Here is a 19,183-nt window from a genome sequence, read left to right as displayed (position 1 = left end):
ATCTGATTTGGTTATCGCTGTATTCAAGAATATTTAACTTATCTGACAGATAATGCCGAATTTAAACTGAGAACATGGTCAATCCTTCTCACAAATAGATTCGAGCATGACACATACTGTACTAGTGTTAACAGTTTGACACAAAATCTGCCTCTTCATTTCCTCACGGAATTATGATAAATTAATGGAAATATATGTCCAATATGCGCAAAAGCAACACATGTGACACCCAATAGGATGCCATTTATTCCTAATATTCTGGTTATGTGGACAGTTTCAGCAATATTGACTGAATGAAGGCTGCTGTTAAATAAGCCAACAGAGCTACACCAGACAAGGTGTCTCTCCTGACAGCTGTCCTTGTCAAGCAGTTCTCTAACTCAATTTGAGCTGCTGTCAGCCTTCAGTGATTATGCCATCTGTCTGGACCAGAAACCTGGTGAGAAATGTTACTTGACAAATCAAAATCTGTCTTGGAATCTTGGTGGTCTGAGCTGAACACTTTATAACATCCTCTGGTTAAGGTGAGTTTAGTCTCATCTCAACTGACCCTCCACACATGATTCTGTCTGTGGTGGAGTAATGCCTTCAGGATTTTCACATCCATGGCCAGAAGCTCACGTTTGTTTGGAGGATTGTCTGAGATGTCACTGGACATGTTTCTGTAAAACAACAGGAAAAGAGCATTTGATAATTATCATGATTGGGAGAGGTGTCTTGTTGCCAGGCTCTTGGTACTACCCAGTGAAGTTAATTGCAAAAAGATGTGTCATGGCTGATGTTATTGATTCATTTTCAAGACATGACCTACCCTAATTCCTCAACCTTTTCGCATATGAAAGAGAAACTTTTAGCGCGATTTATGCACATTTATAAATTAGATTTTGGAGATAAAACTGCATTGGGTGGATTGTTCAATCTCAGGGCTTCACAAAAAGTCTAATTTTATCAGTCAGCACAGAATAATGCATTCAGAATATGCTTAAATAAACATCTTGCAAACATGCGGCAAGGTAGAATTGCGGTACTATGTTTCACCTCACGATTGGCTTTTCTCAACAGACTCATTTTACTTGATTCTGGTCAATTCATCCACATTATACAGCACTATTTAAAAAGTTTTTCTTTATGAAGTGTGATTAATTTCTTTAGGAAAAATGTAATTACTGGCGTCTAAAGAATCATAAAGGCCTTTATGTGCTTCTGAAAGTGCATTTTTACAAGCTAAACTATAAGTGAAATATAAACCTTATGTATCTACTGAGTGTAACCATGCACTCAAAAGAGTGGTTCACATATGCAATTGTTAACAGTAAACTGCAGATCATGTCCAAAACCACGGTCCTTCTAGAGGAGAGACAAACCATTTGAGATACAGTCACAGTCGAAGCCACAAGAGCTATATATTTATTCATATGCTTGGTGATTTACAGCGGGTTAATGATTTCTTCATGACTGAGTGGAGGAAAATCACAGATTTAAGACTCCAGAGTAAATCCAAGGATAACTGCTGCACCTTGTCAAGTGCATGTTAATCTTCCACAGCAAATCTTACAGGAGCTGGGTCCAAACCCCAAACTTCATTATTTAAAGGTTAGCAGTTTATAGTGCAGTACTTTACCCATTCAAAGCAAAGCTGAACATTCTCAAATGATTACAACTGATGAGCATTTTCCACATGTTAGAAAGTTCATGCAGTAAATAAAATGTCTCAGTTTACTCACTTCAACTTGGTTTCCCTGGTCTGTATTTCTCTATCAAGCTGAAAACTGTCCATCTTTGAGCTGATCTTCCTACTCTCTAACCAAATGCTAACAGCTTCCTGGGATCTATTCAGCAACAATAACTCCTTGGTCAAAAAGTACACTGTTGTCTGATTATCTGCAAATTAAATAAAATATACCACCATAACGGTCAAAGAAGTCCAGCTCTCTGGAGATGAAGGTAGAAAGGCTTGTTTTTGCCCATGACAAACAGATAACTTTGTAGATTAATATCCACAAAGATGATGACCGGCACCGATGGCTCAGTTGGTAGTGTGTCCGCTTCGGGGGTGGTAGATTCAGGGTTAATCCTGGGTCGGGTTACACCTAAGACCTTCAAAGAGGGAGTTGAAGCTTCCTCGATAGGCGTTCAGCATTAAGAGGATAGTGCAATGACTGGTTGACCCACATCAGTATAATGGCTTGGGTGGGGCGGCTTACTTGTCTTTGGTAAGTGGTCTCAGTAAAGTAGCACTAGATAAAAGAGCAGTGGAAATCCGTCCTGCAAAAAGGAGGCACATTACACGTACATTCCACTCTGAGGGCTCCTTCATTGTCATATGACTGAAAAATATATAAAGTACGATGTTAAACCCTAAGCACTCACTCCACAAAAATGATCATGATATTATCACCCAGCCATTATCCATAAATCGCTGTTTCTTTCGGGGGCTAGCAGAGATGTGGCTCAATGAGCACATAAATAAATCCAGAAGACAGTGTTGTAACACAACAACTATGTACAATTTATTAATGGTAGGAACATCCACTACAACTGAGTAAATGACATGAGATAGGCTCCCTAATGCCAACTAGAACACACTCTTTGCAGTGTAGGGGTACATAACCCTAATGTGACAGTAAAGTTCCTAACTGCCTTACCAAGTTAAGAATAGGCCTTTTATACTAAATCAAACATCTAATTAGAACCTGTTCTCTCACTCACTTGACTTGACCTGACACGTTCTGACTTGCTAGACAGGAAGGTGAAAAAGGAAGTTAGGGGATTAGTTATCAAAATGTCTGCCGGCCCAAGCTGAGAGATTACTGAACAATAGGCCTACTTGTCCAAGCCAAAAACCTGGCTCATCGGAAGACCTATCAGTGGGCTGACACACAATTACCAGATTATTGCAAGGGACATAGTAAATTCAATGTAGACATTAATTCCACCTTGGTGACAATACCTTGCAAGTGCTGATTCAGACTTTAGCTTTCTGATTGTTGTTTAATGCCATACTCAAGGATTTTTCACTTATATGATGGCGACCGGTATATCATTGGTGGAGAAAATGAGAGATTAAGGTAAACCATCAACATCTGGCAAGCAATACTGGCAAACATTTCCCCCATGATAGTCGCAATGTATGTCATCTCACTGATCGAAAGCCAATGGCCTCCAATAAACTTCATGTAAGGCTACATGAGAATACCAGTGACAGCTTCAAAGGCCTCGAAAACGATGGATGCATGAGAATCTAGAAAACTCCCTGTCTGTGAGAGGTATTGAACGCATGTCTCATTTGACCTACGATAAATAACCAAAATTTCATACCCAAAAGTGCATTTTAGAAGCCAACAAACATCTTAAAATATTACTTTCTGAAACTTACATTTTTCCAGCAAGACATCACCCTGCCTTCCAAACAACCCTGAAAACCTTTTTCAAAGATTACTATCTATGATTAATATCTAGATTAATAAACTATCAGAATAAGACAAAATGTGTAATTGACGAAATTTTAGGTAGTTGACCTTCATTACCTTTGTGAAGCTGCACAGACAGTCTATAGTAATGCACAGCCTTGCTGTGTTTGTTTTGCTGGGAGGATACTCTACCCAATCGCTCATATATCTGAGATAAAGTCACATACGGTGGATCTGGAGGCACTGGCTCTCCCAGTTCTACAACGGACAAAGCAGTAAAGTAGTTTGCTAGTGAAACATAAGTTAGTAACTACATATTTAAGAATGACTACAACAGTTATGTTTTTTAGGATGATGAAAGCAAGAATTGTTAAGTGCCTGACAAACTTCCTGGCATAACCTTACTGTCAAGCCACCGATATCAAAATTCAAGAAAGCTTAAATGAAGTCATCTAAACTAAGGATGCCTTTATATTAAAGCAATGCAATTCTTCTTTATAGCGCCTGGTGAAACAAAGATGAAACAAGAAAAAATGTCACAAGCCTATAGAGCATCCGGTAGTCAAGAGTAAGAGCAATATCTCTAACCTGCCAACAACAAGAGAATTGCTGTCCACCCAAAAAACTGCTCGTTACAGCTAAAAAGCAAAATATGACTGCAAATGTATCAAACTGATCAAACAGTGTTTTAGTAATGAAGACAAAAATTTACAAAAGCATCTGTAGCTCGCTTTATAAATATGAGCTGTTTTCCTCTTTAATATTACCTGATGAGAGTCTAGCTCTTTTCATTTGTGGTCTATGATCAGAATCCCCATGTGTTCTTTCCTCTGTTACTCCACTTAACCTCTTCTCCAACTGATCTGCTGCACTGTGAATATGATGACATTCAAAACTCAATTCATGGTCAAACATTATTACTTCAATCTTACAGTGACATGGTCACCCAGATATTAAGTATTTTTGCGTTATTACAGACTGACATGAGTACTGGGTATTTTTCTTATGAACTAAAAGTTACAAGTTTTTCATTAATCCCACCCCCAGCATAGTACGTTAAGTGAATATTCAAAAATAGCAAAAATACTGAAAACTAAGAATTCTGCCAGAATTTAAATTTAAATGAATTTAAATGAGGCGCTGTCAATTCAGTGGAAACGGAAAATGCGCACAGCGCTCTGTAAACTTCATATGTAAACAAACATTGCTGATTACACACGTAAAAGAAGGACTCACACCTCGCCTGTGACAGGATCAGCCAAAAAGAGAAGAAAAAAAAGAGCTTGACAGGTTGACAAGCAAGTCTAAAATTGTAACTGGTGGTCAGTTTGAATGGTGGAGTACACAGAAGAAAGAAAAGGGTCTCACGCAAAACTACTGCTTGATAGGTGGGTGCAAATATTGTTGTTGTGGGCAGGGGGTGTTAAACTTCGAACAGATACTTAGTTCAATGAGAAGATTATTCGTAACCTTTTCTCAATGCTGTGTAAGCTGCTGTACTCTGCATGTATCAATGTGTACATCAACTGATCGAAAGTTGGTATCTTAGGGAAGTTTCTGAACTCTGCGCATATGCTTTGGGCCCTTCCGCTTGAATATTAATGAGACAAAATGGACTGCCCTCCTTGTGTTGAATTCGAATAACAGCAGGATTTCTCTGGCCTCGTACAAGCTACAGACTCAATGAATATTTTTTATTTCAACGTGAGGGATTTAGTTTATAACGAACCTTAAATCTTTGTTAAGACATCGCAATCAGAATTTGTTTAAAAATCCAAATTTTGAGCGACCATGTCACTTAAAGCCGTAAAGAATAACTCATGTTGAATTTATCTATCACCTAGTTTTGTTGCTTTTTTAAACTTGTGAGACACTTTTAACCAGTGTAACTCAATGTGGATGGTAATCATTGAAAATCAGTAAAACTCTTAAACAATTGTGTTTTCAAAGTATGTTTTCATGAATTTTACAGCTTTAAATTAATTCTGTTTTCAAAAGATGTGTTTTTATGACCTTTCTCTATTTTGGCTTTCAAAGAAATTTCTCCAAGTAGGTCTACAGCTTTAAAATAATTCTTTTTTCAAAGCGTTTGTTTTAATGACCTTTATCAGATTAAAGCTTTGAAAAGAGTCTGTTGTCAAAGTATGTGTTGGTTGCAGAAGGTCTGGAGGTCATACTGAAAAACTAAATGTAGGACCATGTCCCATTTCCTGTTATAAAGATTTTTTTACTACACAGAAATATGAATGCTAACAATTCCTTAATACAAGGGAGAATAGATAAGGGGACAGACAGGGCAGTAGGAGACTCTGATTTGTCTTATTTATTTTATTTATTTGATTGGTGTTTTATGCCGTACTCAAGAATATTTCACTTATACGACGGCGGCCAGCATTATTGTGGGTGGAAACCGGGCAGAGCCCGGGGGAAACCCACAACCATCCGCAGGTTGCTGGCAGACCTTCCCACATACGCATTTGTCTTATAGATTTGCTTCTCAGACCGTAGGTGGGAAGGTCTGTCAGCAACCTGCGGGTGGTCCTGGGTTTGCCCTGGGCTCTGCTCGGTTTCCTTAAAAAACATAATCTTAGCCCCCGTTGTACAAGTGAAATGTTCCTGATTATGGTGTAAAACACCAATCAAATAGATAAATAAATAAATAAACACAGATTTGCTACATAGATTTGTGCCTAAATATCTGATCACTCTGAGGAATCTCTCCGGCTGTACGCGGGAAGGTCTGCCACCAACCTGCGGATGGTCATGGGTTCCCCTGGGCTCTGCCCGGTTTCCTCCCACCACAATGCTGGCCGCCGTTGTATAAATGAAATATTCTTGAGTACGGCGTAAAGCACCTATCAAAATAAATAAATAAATAAAATAAAAACTCTGAGGAATCAAGAATGGTTAAATACCTATGCAGTGTGTGAGCAGCTTCCTGCAGCTCCCCCAGTAACTGCAGAGCCTCTGCCTTGTGAAACAGACATGCTGTAATATGATTGGCTGATGAGTCTTCTTCACACATCTGCTGGCTGGATGCCACCCTCTTTCGCTTGCCAGCTATAATTTGTCACAGGGAAAAGTTTCTACAGGAAACAGGCCAGTAATCTTAACAAATTCAAACTGCACTTGAGAATTTACAATTTGCTTGTTTAATTAATAATGTTCAAGGATTGGTGATATAAATGATTACTAATGTCTTTGCTCTCCAAATTCAAAGGTTGAGTTAGAAAATAAAAATTGCAGATAAAAAAAAGTCTGTACAGTTAAATTTTTGGGGTGTATTGGTTAAAGTTGGGAACTCCTACACCATTAACACTAAACACTGAAACTGAGAAAAAGATTGTATGTGCCACCCTTGACAACAGACTAAGGTCTTTAGACTACATACAACCCTCTTCAACAAAAGCATTCTTGTCCAGTATTGTGCCATAGGAATTGTCAAACCTTTTCATACAGGGTATTTAGTACATGACAGTTTGAAATCAGAAATGAATGGTTTTATTGGCATTAAATTTTGCTGAAAACCTTTAATAGTAATGCAATAGAGCCATACATTTATTTACATTATTTTCCTTTTCCCTGAATGACTTCTTTCAATAAATCGCATCATACTATATATATAAAATGAATTTACTTTATTTCATTGGTGTTTTAACTCTGTATACAAAAAATATGGGTGGAGGAAACCAGTGTGCCAGAGGTAAACCTACGTGCCTGAGATCAAAACAGCATGCCCAAGGTAAACCAGTGTGCCCAAGATCAAAACAGCATGCCCAAGGTAAACCAGTGTGCCAGAGGTAAACCTACGTGCCTGAGATCAAAGCAGCATGCCCAAGGTAAACCATTGTCCCCAAGATCAAAACAGCGTGCCCAAGGTAAACCAGTGTGCCCAAGGTAAACCAGTGTGCCCAAGATCATAACAGCGTGCCTAAGGTAAACCAGTGTGCCCAAGATTACAACAGCATGACCAAGGTAAACCGGTGTGCCTGAGGTAAACCACCAATCGTCAGTTACACAATGTAGCTGACAATCCAGTGAGAAGATCTCATGGTCAAGAAAATAGGCTGCACTGACAATGACCTTTTGGTATGTTGGTCAGGGAAGGAAAGAAGAAATTCTACCTGTGTGATCAGTTAAGGTGGTGTATGGATCAGCAGCAGGAGGTATACATTCAGAAGTGACACCCACTGGCCCAGACAGCAAGGCCTGGTCACAGAGGGTCACACACTCCTCTAGTTTCTTACACTTCAGGCTGGACTGGATGGTCTCCAGGAAAATCTGATGTAATCTAGGTATTTTGATCAACTTTCCGTCACACTGCAACATCAACAAAGAAAAATTCAAGCCACTGACCTCCTTTTTTTTTCTTTTTTCTTTAAACTGAATAATTAACAAGTAAATTCATGTGTTTCAAATAATTCACGACTTCTTACATTCAAACACTGTTGGGATGTAATAGTTTAAGAAGCTCTCAAAGGTTTCATGAACGTAAGAATAATCACATGAACTATGTAATATACATGGATTTGGCTAGGTGGGAGATGTTAAAGTATCCTTTCTATAATATCACAAAGAACACAATATCTGTACTCTTTGCACCCCACAATACATCATTTTCAAAATGAATTCAAATGCATGCACTGCTCATTGCTGTACAGTGAAGGCAACTCTGAGATTTATTTATTTATTTAATTAATTGATTGGTGTTTCACGCCAGGCTCAAGAACATTTCATCGACGGCGGCCAGCATTATGGTGGGAGGAAACCTGACCCAGCCCAGGGGAAACTGATGACCTCCCACAGCTTGCTGACAGATCTTCCCATGTATGGCTGGAGGGGAAGCCAGCGACAACACTGAGAGGTTTGAAGTGAAATTGCCTGATTACGTGATCTGACATTAAAGAAGTTTTTGATGAATTTTGCGTAAAAACAGTTTCAAGCTATTGTAAGTCACACAATGTCTGTAGTATGATGCTGCAGTTACTAACTTCACCTGGAGCTATTGCGATCCATTTTAATCAGGGAACCACTTTGTCAAATCAAAAACTAGTGCATCCCATTGAACAGTTACCTGTATCACATCAGATTTCATTATCACAGCCATCAGGTCCATGTACCTCTGGTAAGCTGCCTTATATCTGCCAGAGTATATGTAGAAAAATTTGAAACATGATTTTGAACCACTAAATGACTTTAATAAAAAACAATCCACATGAGATTTTTCATATCAAAGATTTATAACATGAACTGGTTTTAGAGGTTTCTAATTTGAGCTGTACAAAGGAGCATTAATTGGTCCTTAAAAAGGGGCATGGCTCAAAATTCCAATAGAACATTAACTGAACCACTGTAAATACTGAAAGCAACATCAGACAATGGGCTTAATTTAGTATTTATGATTCTGAAATCTTTTTTTTATAATTTTTATGACGTGTATCTTGTTCACAATGGTCAAATTACATCTTTAGATAAAACAAACTCTGACTAAGAGACCTAGATATAAAATAAAGTACTAGATATAGAAATATAGAAGCCTCAGCAAGGCTGTAGAATATCAGTGCATGTATTGTGTAAATCATTCTGACCTGTGTAGTTCTAGGCACCTGACAGCCAGCAAGTACTGTACCTGTACCACACTGACAGTATAGGGCAGATCTAACAGTCTGATGACTGCTGACGATACCTGCTGATCCAAAGTCACATCACATGGGGCGGGAGTTCCTGAGCTGTTCTCTAGTGTCTAAAACAATACAAAACAACACAACTAGTGAGTTGATAATACGCTACGATTTAATAAACATCATATTTTAACTCCCTCTGGCTAGAAGGATATATATATATATATATATATATATATATATATATATATATATATATACACACATATATATACACCATGGCACATGTGTTTGTCAAATTTATTTTTTACTTTAACTGAATGCATCTCCTCCCAAAAGCAGTCTTTTTTTTTACTAGCCGTGTCATCACTCTGAAAGATCTTTAGCTTAAAGCTCAAATATATTAGTATATATATATTATGTATATTACTCATTTTAAAGAATATGTAGTCTTCAATTTTGTCCCAATTTATGAAACAAAATGCTTAATTTAATTTAGCAAAACAAAAAAGTCTTGTATCTTGACACAATCTTAGATGTTTAGATTCCATGCTTCACCTTATTATTTCGCTACGATATGGCTGCAGAATTGCCGATGTGGCGTTAAGCCATAATCATTCATTCATTCAACTTATCATTACTGAAACCACACATTCTATGAGTCTAAAATAGCTAAAAAAGTTGTTTCGACCAACTGATGGAGACATGATGTAATCAGTCAAATGTTGGAGCGATGCTACAAATTCCACATTACAAAAGCTTAAAAATAAAATGCTCTTGTTATCTATCAAACAGCAAATCTGTAGAAAAACGGAATTTAAGACTTAAATCTTCCTGCTATTAAACTACTTCACATCACAGTATAGAAATTTAAGACAAAATCTACAAAAACAAGACGAAGTACATTGTAGTTTCAAAGCCTTCAGTTCTGCGATTTCCATACACTGCTGACTGCATTGTTCCACAATTTTTGATAACGTAACGATGAAGAAGAAAATCTCCACAAACCGTAATAAGTAGGTTCAAAGCCTCGAGTTCTGCACTCTCCATGCACAGCTGTTTGTACTGCTCAGCTATGTAGTACAGTGCCACTGTGTACCTGAAGTCTGCCTCTAGTGCTGCCTTCAAGTGATGGACTGCAGTATGAGGCTTTCCCTGTAACATACAAATTCCAGAAACCCATGGAATTGGTATAAAAACTCCAGCAACAGTCATTGTCAAATTGGCACATAACATACCCGAATTCTTCTAAAATTTGGGACAGATACTAGTAGTGCTGAAAGTAGAATATTACATGTCTTTACCAGCCTTTTGGGAAAGTAAAGATATGAGTGTGTTGTTCATTAGATGATCTAACCATGAGAGAAAAAAAGAAATTCAGTATTCCTGCTAGAATTATATATATGTTTGCTAAAATGAGCAGACCAGATTGTCTACAATTTTAGAAGAAATAGGGCAAACAAAGCACTGGTATGGATGACATGTCAAGTTCATGCATACTATCCCTCTTCTATAGGCTAGTGGGAATGGGATAACAAAATCATTAGAAAACCTAAGTTTTACATATACAGGACATTTATGATAGTAAATATTCAAGTTTGTAAACTTGAAAGTGATCCATGCGGACCAATTATGAGTTGATCCATATGTCACAGGACAGGTTTCTCCACAGTAATGTAACAATTAATCTGCCTGATGTGAACTCAGTTATCCTCTAAATGATACCTACCTTGAAATATTGTTTCAAATGTGTTTCAAAAGTTCCGCAGATGTGGAGTTAAGTTTTTACAGTGATTCATTCAAATGCATTTCAACATGAGTATAACTGAGAAAATTCTAAAGAAAAAAAAAAGTAAAAAGTTTTGCTAATGTCTGTCCTGTTTTGAAGGTTTTTAGGTCTTTTTTTTTTTTTTTTTACATCTTAACTTTTAGTGAAGCCAGAATTACCAGTTTGGACAGAAAGCAGCCTGTCAGGCAATGTATTCTGGCTCTCAGGCAGACTTCTGTGCTCTCCAAATCAGCTGGGGTCAGGGCTTGCAGGGCTGTTACTCCATCTGTAGCTCTCTGCTCTTTGTACAGGCTCCAAGCTATAACATTACATGTAAAGCAAATTCGTAACTACAGACTAAGACAAGTTACAAATTCATACCTACAGGCTAAGACAATGTGGTAATTGACTTCATTTTACAGAGGGAAATAAGACCACTTTTAACCCTTTTTTCAGTTCATTCTAACCATATTATACAACAAATTAATGAGTGAAAAGGATGGTTGTGGGTTTCCCCAGTGTTCTATCCGGTTTCCTTCCACTACAATGCTGGCTGCCATTGTACAGCTGAAATATTCTTGAGTATGGTGTAAAATTCCAATCAAATAAATAATAAATAAGTGAAAGCTGACGAAGAGCTCACTAAACATAATACTTTCCACAAAATGGCTAAAATATTCATCAATTCATTTTCACAGCTCTCATAATCATGACAATCTCAGAAGCAAATGTTGTAATATTATGGCACACTGATACTTGCGTTTCATAGAAGCTGCCCTAATTCCTGATATCTGTATCAGGTTTATATGAAATGTGTCTCTCAATATCATATGAATACATATGCACAGAAGTTTCATCACTCCCAATAAATACCTACATATTTTTAATTACTATTTATTTATTTATTTCCTTTAAGTTTTATGCAAAGAAAAAAAAACAAAACAATATTTCACTTAGGACGGCAGCCAGCGTTAATGTTGTAGTGGAACAAAACTAGGCAGAGCCCTGGGGAAACCCACAACCATCCGCAGGTTGCTGTTAGACCCTCCCAAGTATGACTGGAAATTAAGCTAGCATAAGCTGGAGTTTACCTTGGTGAGTGAATATTTTTAATTACAACATGCAGAACACAAATGTGCATAAAAACATGACTTCTGCGACATTTGCCTCATTTTAAACAACATAACAGGTGTAATAGGTACCTTTGATATAGATGCTGAGGGGTTTAAATTTGGTCACGTTTGCTTTCACTATCATCTCCCTGCAGTTTTCTAATTTATCCTTGGAAAGATAACAGGAGGCCAGAAGGATATACACCAAGGCCTTAGTGTTTTCATCAGTCAGTGGGGGAGATCCCTGATGTAACCGCACTGCAAACTGTACGGGGGTCTACAAAGAAGGTAAGGAGACAAGCAATCAGCTACTTAACCGATGATATAATGAAGAAATTTAGTAATACCATGTAGTAATGTTCCTCTAATGTCACAATGGTGTGTTCTTAAAGCAGGAATGCTCCAGTGCTTACAAACAGCGCTGCCGCACTGAAATGCCATGTTAAACCCACCACAATGAGGCCCTAACAGTACTCAGGTCACCAATTTTATACCTAATTCTTAGCTAAATTCAGGCATTTTCACACTCAGAAACAGATCTTCACTTATGCGGAGTATGCCATCAAAGTGCCTTTGACACGTCCCATTTTTAAGATAATTATTGTCAAATTGCCTCATATAATGAAAAATAAAGGTTTAAGTTTTCCTTTTACCTTATCAGTGAGTCTTGAAGTTCCACCAGGCAGTGTTAGTAGAGAGGTAAGTACTTGCTGAGCTGTCTCTATATCCCCTGACCTGATCAGCCCAGCAGCCCACAACACACAGACACTGCGCACACCTACAATATAGGCAACACGAGCTCTCTTTTCTAAACAGAAAAAATCATTCACCTCTGAATGACAACAAAATATGACTTTAACAAGTAAAATTTGCCATAATCTGGATCAAACTCTCTCTGAAAATAGCATGGATATGCTGTGCTGAGAGAAGGCAGGAAGTGTGCTGGAAAATTACAGGTGTTGAAACCTGGGCAATCACTGAAACTTTTACCCCACAGTTGGTGAAACAAGGACAAAAAAAATATGACAAAAAAAGGAAAAGAAAGAGAGGATAAGGACAGAAAGTAGCTCCCTCTCCCCCCCCCCATCAAGAAGAAAAAATGGAAATCCAAAGAAAAAAAATGTCCGTCTAAAATATGAAGCGATCAATGCAAATAATTATTTAGGAATGTTGTGTGGACGAACATTAAAGTCATTATTTCTTAATTCTACACGTAAAATAAACATGTACATGTAATTCTCATTCTACCACACCTACAAAATACATCAGACAAACATTATTAACGTACACACCATTTCAGAAGTGCTGCTGAAAGCAAATTTGATGATTTCATATTCCCAATAAACAAACTGTTCGAGATCTATTTAATATTTAAACTTACCAGCTGTTATGCTCGAATCCCAAGATAATTTCTGTACAAGACCTGGGAAACCCTGCACACTTTTTATTTGGTTTTCCTCTGCTGTTCACAGAATAATAGTAAATAATAACTATGACAAATGATTGTGATATCACTAATGTGAATAATAAATCATATGATCAGATTTACAACGCTGACAAACACTTTAATTTAAACATGTCCACTAATAACATTATGTTCAATATTTGTACTTACCCTAAAAATTCACCTCAAAAATTCCATTTTTAGAGGTTATATGACTTTTGGAATTTTATACCCATTTTTTTTCAGTAGGATACCATCCTACCATTTTTTTTTTTTCAGATTATATATGGAGCCTGGGATAGCTTAGCACAATGACTCAGGTGCATCTCACTGTTACAATCACCAATGCTTCTTCTCTTGGCGTAACGTTGGGAGCTCTGCCAGCAACCTGTGGATGATTGTGGGTTTCCGTCCACCATAATGCTGAATGTCATCATGTAACCGAAATATTCTTGAGTAAGACGTATAAAACCAATCAATAAATAAATAAATTATATGTAGTGGTTCTTAATTTCAATTGCTGTTTCATAGCATATCCATATTTTTATAATATGACGATACTGAGGTTTATGTATGAGTTGACAAAATCCCCAACCCCGATACCCAACTTACTCTGCATCCTTCCAAGGGAATCCAAGATGAGTGGAGGCCAGTGATGTGATGCTGTGTCCAATCCCTGCTCTGATTGTAAACAGTTATACAAAACGCACAGCTCTAATTCGGCCCCTCTCTTTTGATACAAGCAAACCTACAACAATACATTAATCAACTATCATTTTCTCATGGTGACCCTGGTGACCGTATATACGATATCTCAACCAAAACTGAGCAGCTTTTCATTTCAAGAACAGAATCATTTAGACAAGAAGACAGGACTATTTCAGGGAGCAGCCAGGAAAACCATAGTTTATTTACAAATGTGGCTATCTACATATATCATGATGTAGGATGTAACAGTTGCCAAGTCTAACCTAATAAAAACAAAAGTTCAGGCGAACACAACATACACCACAACAAATGCATTTGTTTGAAATGTATAAAAGAATACCAGCGACAAATGTGTCTACCAAAAATGAAAACTTTATGCGGAAAACAGTTGGAGTTGTAGCCCGGATATGAAATCATTTCTATTTAAATAGTATATATATATGGAAAATGGCTATCTGGTTACCATGACAACTATGAAAATCAACAAATGTGAGTTGCAACACATCATCAGTTATAGCCCAAACATGAAATCATATCTATTTATACAGTATACAAAGCGGAATTTCAATCTGGTACCCATGACAACCGCACAAATGGACCAATGTGAGTTGCAACCCATCCTTATCTGTTTATGTATGTATCCACCAAAAATTAAAACTCTACATGGAAAAAAGTTGGAGTTAGAGCCCGGTCATGAACTCATTATCTATTTATGTAGTATGTGTAAGGAAAATGGCTACCTGGTCATCATGACAACTGCACAAATGGACAAATGTGAGTTGCAACCCATCCTTATCTGTGTATATATATATCCACCAAAAATTAAAACTCTACGCAAAAAAACAACTTGAGATATAGCCCGGACGCGAATATGGAACAGACGGACAAAATTGCTGTAACATAATACATTCTGCCTTATGGCAGCGGCGTATTAACATGAACAGCTAAATTGGAAAGAAAATTTGATTTTGTTAATAAGCATAATTTGCTGAAGGAAAATGGTGGAAATATGAAGTCAACAGAAATTTTTGCTAAATTTATATGCTTTCAAACTGCTTTGAAGAGAAAATTAAAGGATTTGTTAGAGTTGAGAGATTGCACACTTAATAAAACTACCTGACTCACTCTGAACTTTCTTAAGCAGCTTGTGAAACTTCAAATGTAGCTCTCTGCATTCTTTGTGCTTCTTCTGAATCTTCATCTGAAAAACATCAAATGAATTGAAAAAACTTTTAATCTATCGAAGGTTTACAATCAATGTCACACACACACACACACACACACACACACACAAATTATGACTGTATCTGTTTGTGCAAGCCAATACATGTGTACTTTAAAAATAGTTTTATGAAAACATACCAACTGAAATTCTGATGACAGAATGTTGTTTTCTGCAACCCATTCAGTCAGGGGAGACAGTTCCTCTTGGGAGATGACTTGAGTGGCTAGGGACTTGCATTGGACAAAAAGCCTGTCGTGAAATCTTGAAAATGACTCCTGTAATCTGTTCAAGTCTTCCTCAACCTTCTTGTAGTTTGTCTCCATCATGTATATTTGGGTACACCTGCAAACATCAAGGTTACATATTAACCAGACCCATAAATTATGTCAGACACTCACTCACTGAGTTGCTGGGGTTTAATGTCATACTTAACAATTTTTCAGTCATATGATGACGAAGGAATCCGTAGAAGTGAATCTAATGTGCCTCCTTGTTGCAGGACGGATTTCCACGCTCTTTTATCTAGTGCTGCTTCACTGAGGCGCCTTACCGAAGGCAAGTAAGCTTATGCCTAACTGGGGGAAATGCCTACCTGTCAACAAAAACAGCATGTGCCCAGCAAAACACTGTGAATTTGGTACTGGGGTGAAACCAAATAGCCAAGGCACTGATGAAAGAAAGCCTTTTCATCTCTCATGGTAAACCTCTGTTGTTTCAAGCCGATGCAATATATACCTGATCGCCCCATGCTTCTGACCCATAAAAATGGCAGCGAGCATCAGTTTGCTGCACCACTTTGGAAAAGTGTGGGATCGATGTCTTGGCAATTTGGTCTATCCCGGAACCAAACTTATATGGTGTTTTGGGTGATATACTCAATGCGGGCTGTTACTGTTGAGGGTTACAGGTGTAGGTGGTTTTGAACAGGAAAAATGTAACACAATGATATGACCCCACTCAAATGTCAAGTCAGAACTAAAAAACACTTGTCATATTGTATATGACTAACCTAATACCATATCATATTTGTCTCAGGCACTTGGGACTATGTATGGGACCCTTAGCTCTCTGTCCTGCAACTAGCATAGTCCCAGGTGGCTATTTCAACTCCTCTCTTATGGATTATCATAGCCACAGGGGCAAAAAATGGTAAACAATACACCAATTTACCCCAGGTCTGATAAGTCCTTTCTAAACAATGTCATCTGTGGCTCTTACCTTTCACCTCGCCTGCACACATAACATCCCAGGTACGGTGTATCGATCCAACTCAGTAATGACACCTGCCCTGTATTCATGACACTCCATCCCATTGAAAATTAATTTGCCATAAAGCTTGTCCTTTCAGGGTTTACATGCTTTTTTAAGACCCATAAATGTGGTGAAGGCAAAATGGCTGTTGCTTCAGCGGTGACGATCTCGTGATTTTGGAGCTGGTGTGCCATTACTGAACGGAACATACCTGGGATGTTGCCTGTGCGGGCAAATTTAAAGTTAAGGGCCACAGATGACACCTGTTTTGGACTGCAAACATCGTTTAGAAAGGACTTAGCAGACATGGTGTGAAATGGTTTATGGTTTACCACTGGTTTGCCCTTGTGCATGGCTGTGACACCATGCGACCAACTTAGTATAAAAGAGAGGAGTTGAAATAGCCACCTAGGGCTACAACTAAAACTGTCCCTGCTTACGTAGCACTCTGTAACTGGACACTACACTGTAACACTCTGCCTCTTGACACCTAGCGCTCTGTCTCTGGACACCGAGCATTCTGTCAGTGGACACCTAGACCTGTCTGACTCTGAACACCTACAAAACATGCAGCATTCTGTCTTTGGAAACTTAGCACTCTGTCCCTGGACACCTACCTTTAGCACTGTTGGAATGTGGAAGAACATGCTTTTATGGACATTCCGACTTTCAACTTTTGGCGCACTCTTATTGGGCCCCCTCAGCTAATAAAAACATTATCAAAGAAAGTATAACTGTCTGTAAGTGTTATTGTAAGTGTAAGTGTTAAAATTAGTTATTGCAAATCAAATACCATCAGTGCTATTATTTTCCACACTCCAAAATACGCTGGAGACTGTTAATCAACTCTGTGGGACATTAATAAATCAGTTGTAGTAACGTTGTTGTTGCAAGGATACAATGCACAAATGCACATGAAATGTAGGGACACACTGCACATGAAATGTAAGCTGTTTCTGACTTAATTTTCCGGTGAATTGATTTTTCTTCGTGCACATTGAGCCATTCTTTAAGGGGAATAAAAAATGACTTACTTTTCTTGGATTATTGGATTCTGTTCATGAAATCCACGGTTTACGTTGTTTGTTTTGCAACGATATATGGGCCCCGAATAGTCCGAGTACACCGACTGTTCCGGTAAATAAGAAATATTTGGATAGGTCACGTTTATGGCTTCTCAACCTACCTGAATATGGCATATCCAAATATACCTCAACCAACAGTCAGTGTACTCGAACCAGACCCGTTCTATGTTGGAGAGCTGGTAACTTTGCAGTAGACCTTATACACAGTGCTTTGCGTTAATGATTAATGGGTTAGCTCCTTCAGTTTAAAGCATAATAGTGTTTCGATGAATCTCTTTTCTTGCAATTGCAAGAATTCGAACTGTGAACCATTTATTTTCCCTTCATTAATTAATAACACGGGGGACTACTCCTCACGTTTATGGTAAAGAGTATATAGCCACGAATGCTCTAACAGTTAGTACTAAACTAACGAACATACCATTGTTGCAAATGCTACCTCAAACTTTAGAGGTGAAGTTCACATCTGCACCTGCAACTGTGTTCCATGTGAAGCAGAAAAACTGGAGAAGCCCGCTCCATAATCACACTTTGTGCAGATCGCTGTTGTAACCCATAAATATCATATCAGAAAGTGTTGATAGAACATTAAGCCTGTTTTTGCATAGCCTCGATGATCAGCACAGCAGTTGCCCCAATCACAAAATGGATCAAGTGGTAGGTTTGAAACTGATATGCAGGCAACTAATGCATTTTTAATTAGGAGCCATTGAATATGCTTGCAATAAAAAGCTTATTTGAACCACACAGGGACAGTGCAGAATAAATCAGTTCAAGCATTATTTTTATTATAGGCAAATGGAACGTGATCAATTTAAAATGTTGGTCTTCAGTGTTGTAATGGTTATAACATCCATCTGAAAGTTGGGAGACCTGGGATCAGACGCGGGTGGTGTCATACCAAAGACAAAGCGTACTTGTTGCTGCCTCACGTGGCGCTCAGTATTAACAGGCTAGAGCAAAGAAACAGGACTGGTTGGGCTGGTGTCAATATAATGTGACTGAGTGTGGTGTCATGTCTGGTTTCTTTGCCATGATAGTTCAGTGGTGGTAGAACTTGCCCTGCCACAAGAAGACACAGTATATTTACACACACCTAATGAATCTTGGTTGTTGTGTGATTGGAAAATTGCTAAGTATAACATAAAACTCCAAGCATACATACATATTCAATTCATAGGATGGTAACAGGGTTTTCTCCACATATAAACTTAACTTTTCTCATGAAAGGTCTATACCATCTAATTTGTTAACTTATTCTGATTTTTAAACAGGTCTGTGTTCTGCCATGTATATTGTTTTCCAATTGAAAGGTAATTTTGGGGTAAAATTCTGGAGTATGGATATGAAGATCAATTGGGTAAACTGCTGAATGAATGTTTGTTGTGAAATCTTGCTATGAACGCAGTTTGCCAAACCAAGTTACAACGTGCAAATCATTCAAAAGACTTACTCTGAAATCTTGCAAATCAAGCGCTGAATCACTTAATATGTCTAGTGTATGTTTCTTTTGTAGTGATAATCCCTTTTCATTTTCCTTCCAGTGAAGAGGTATCAAA

The 19,183-nt window shown here is 37.9% G+C and overlaps 1 protein-coding gene across 3 annotated transcripts; it reads right to left on the bottom strand.

Annotated features, from left to right (window-relative positions):
• On the bottom strand, positions 1-15,626 carry LOC135461371 (Fanconi anemia group G protein-like). Of its 3 annotated transcripts, none has more exons than XM_064738418.1 (15): positions 15,426-15,626; positions 15,180-15,264; positions 13,968-14,103; positions 13,293-13,373; positions 12,565-12,719; positions 12,002-12,188; positions 10,979-11,118; positions 10,040-10,186; positions 8,999-9,153; positions 8,485-8,551; positions 7,535-7,730; positions 6,326-6,470; positions 4,178-4,281; positions 1,725-1,881; positions 1-662 (listed from the first exon to the last, which is right to left on the bottom strand). In XM_064738418.1, exons 3-15 carry the CDS (start codon positions 13,972-13,974, stop codon positions 542-544), a joined length of 1,662 nt encoding a protein of 553 aa, XP_064594488.1. In that variant the 5' UTR covers positions 13,975-14,103; positions 15,180-15,264; positions 15,426-15,626; the 3' UTR covers positions 1-541. The 3 variants fall into 3 exon arrangements, with proteins under 3 accessions (XP_064594488.1, XP_064594489.1, XP_064594490.1); XM_064738419.1 differs by having other exon boundaries at positions 12,565-12,689; positions 15,189-15,264; XM_064738420.1 differs by having other exon boundaries at positions 12,565-12,689; positions 13,293-13,370; positions 15,189-15,264.
• Between the last annotated feature and the right edge of the window lie 3,557 nt (positions 15,627-19,183).

This window comes from Liolophura sinensis, chromosome 1 (assembly GCF_032854445.1).
Source record: "Liolophura sinensis isolate JHLJ2023 chromosome 1, CUHK_Ljap_v2, whole genome shotgun sequence".
NCBI lineage: Eukaryota > Metazoa > Mollusca > Polyplacophora > Chitonida > Chitonidae > Liolophura > Liolophura sinensis.
The sequence above is the reverse complement of the archived record's forward strand: the minus strand, read 5'-3'. Positions and strand labels throughout refer to the sequence as shown.

Coding starts and splice junctions, on each gene's coding strand:
- LOC135461371 (XM_064738418.1), bottom strand. Junction 12,720..13,292: donor GGATTCGAGCATAACAGCTG/GTAAGTTTAAAT, acceptor TTTTCTGTTTAG/AAAAGAGAGCTCGTGTTGCC. Junction 4,282..6,325: donor GCTGCTCACACACTGCATAG/GTATTTAACCAT, acceptor TCATATTCACAG/TGCAGCAGATCAGTTGGAGA.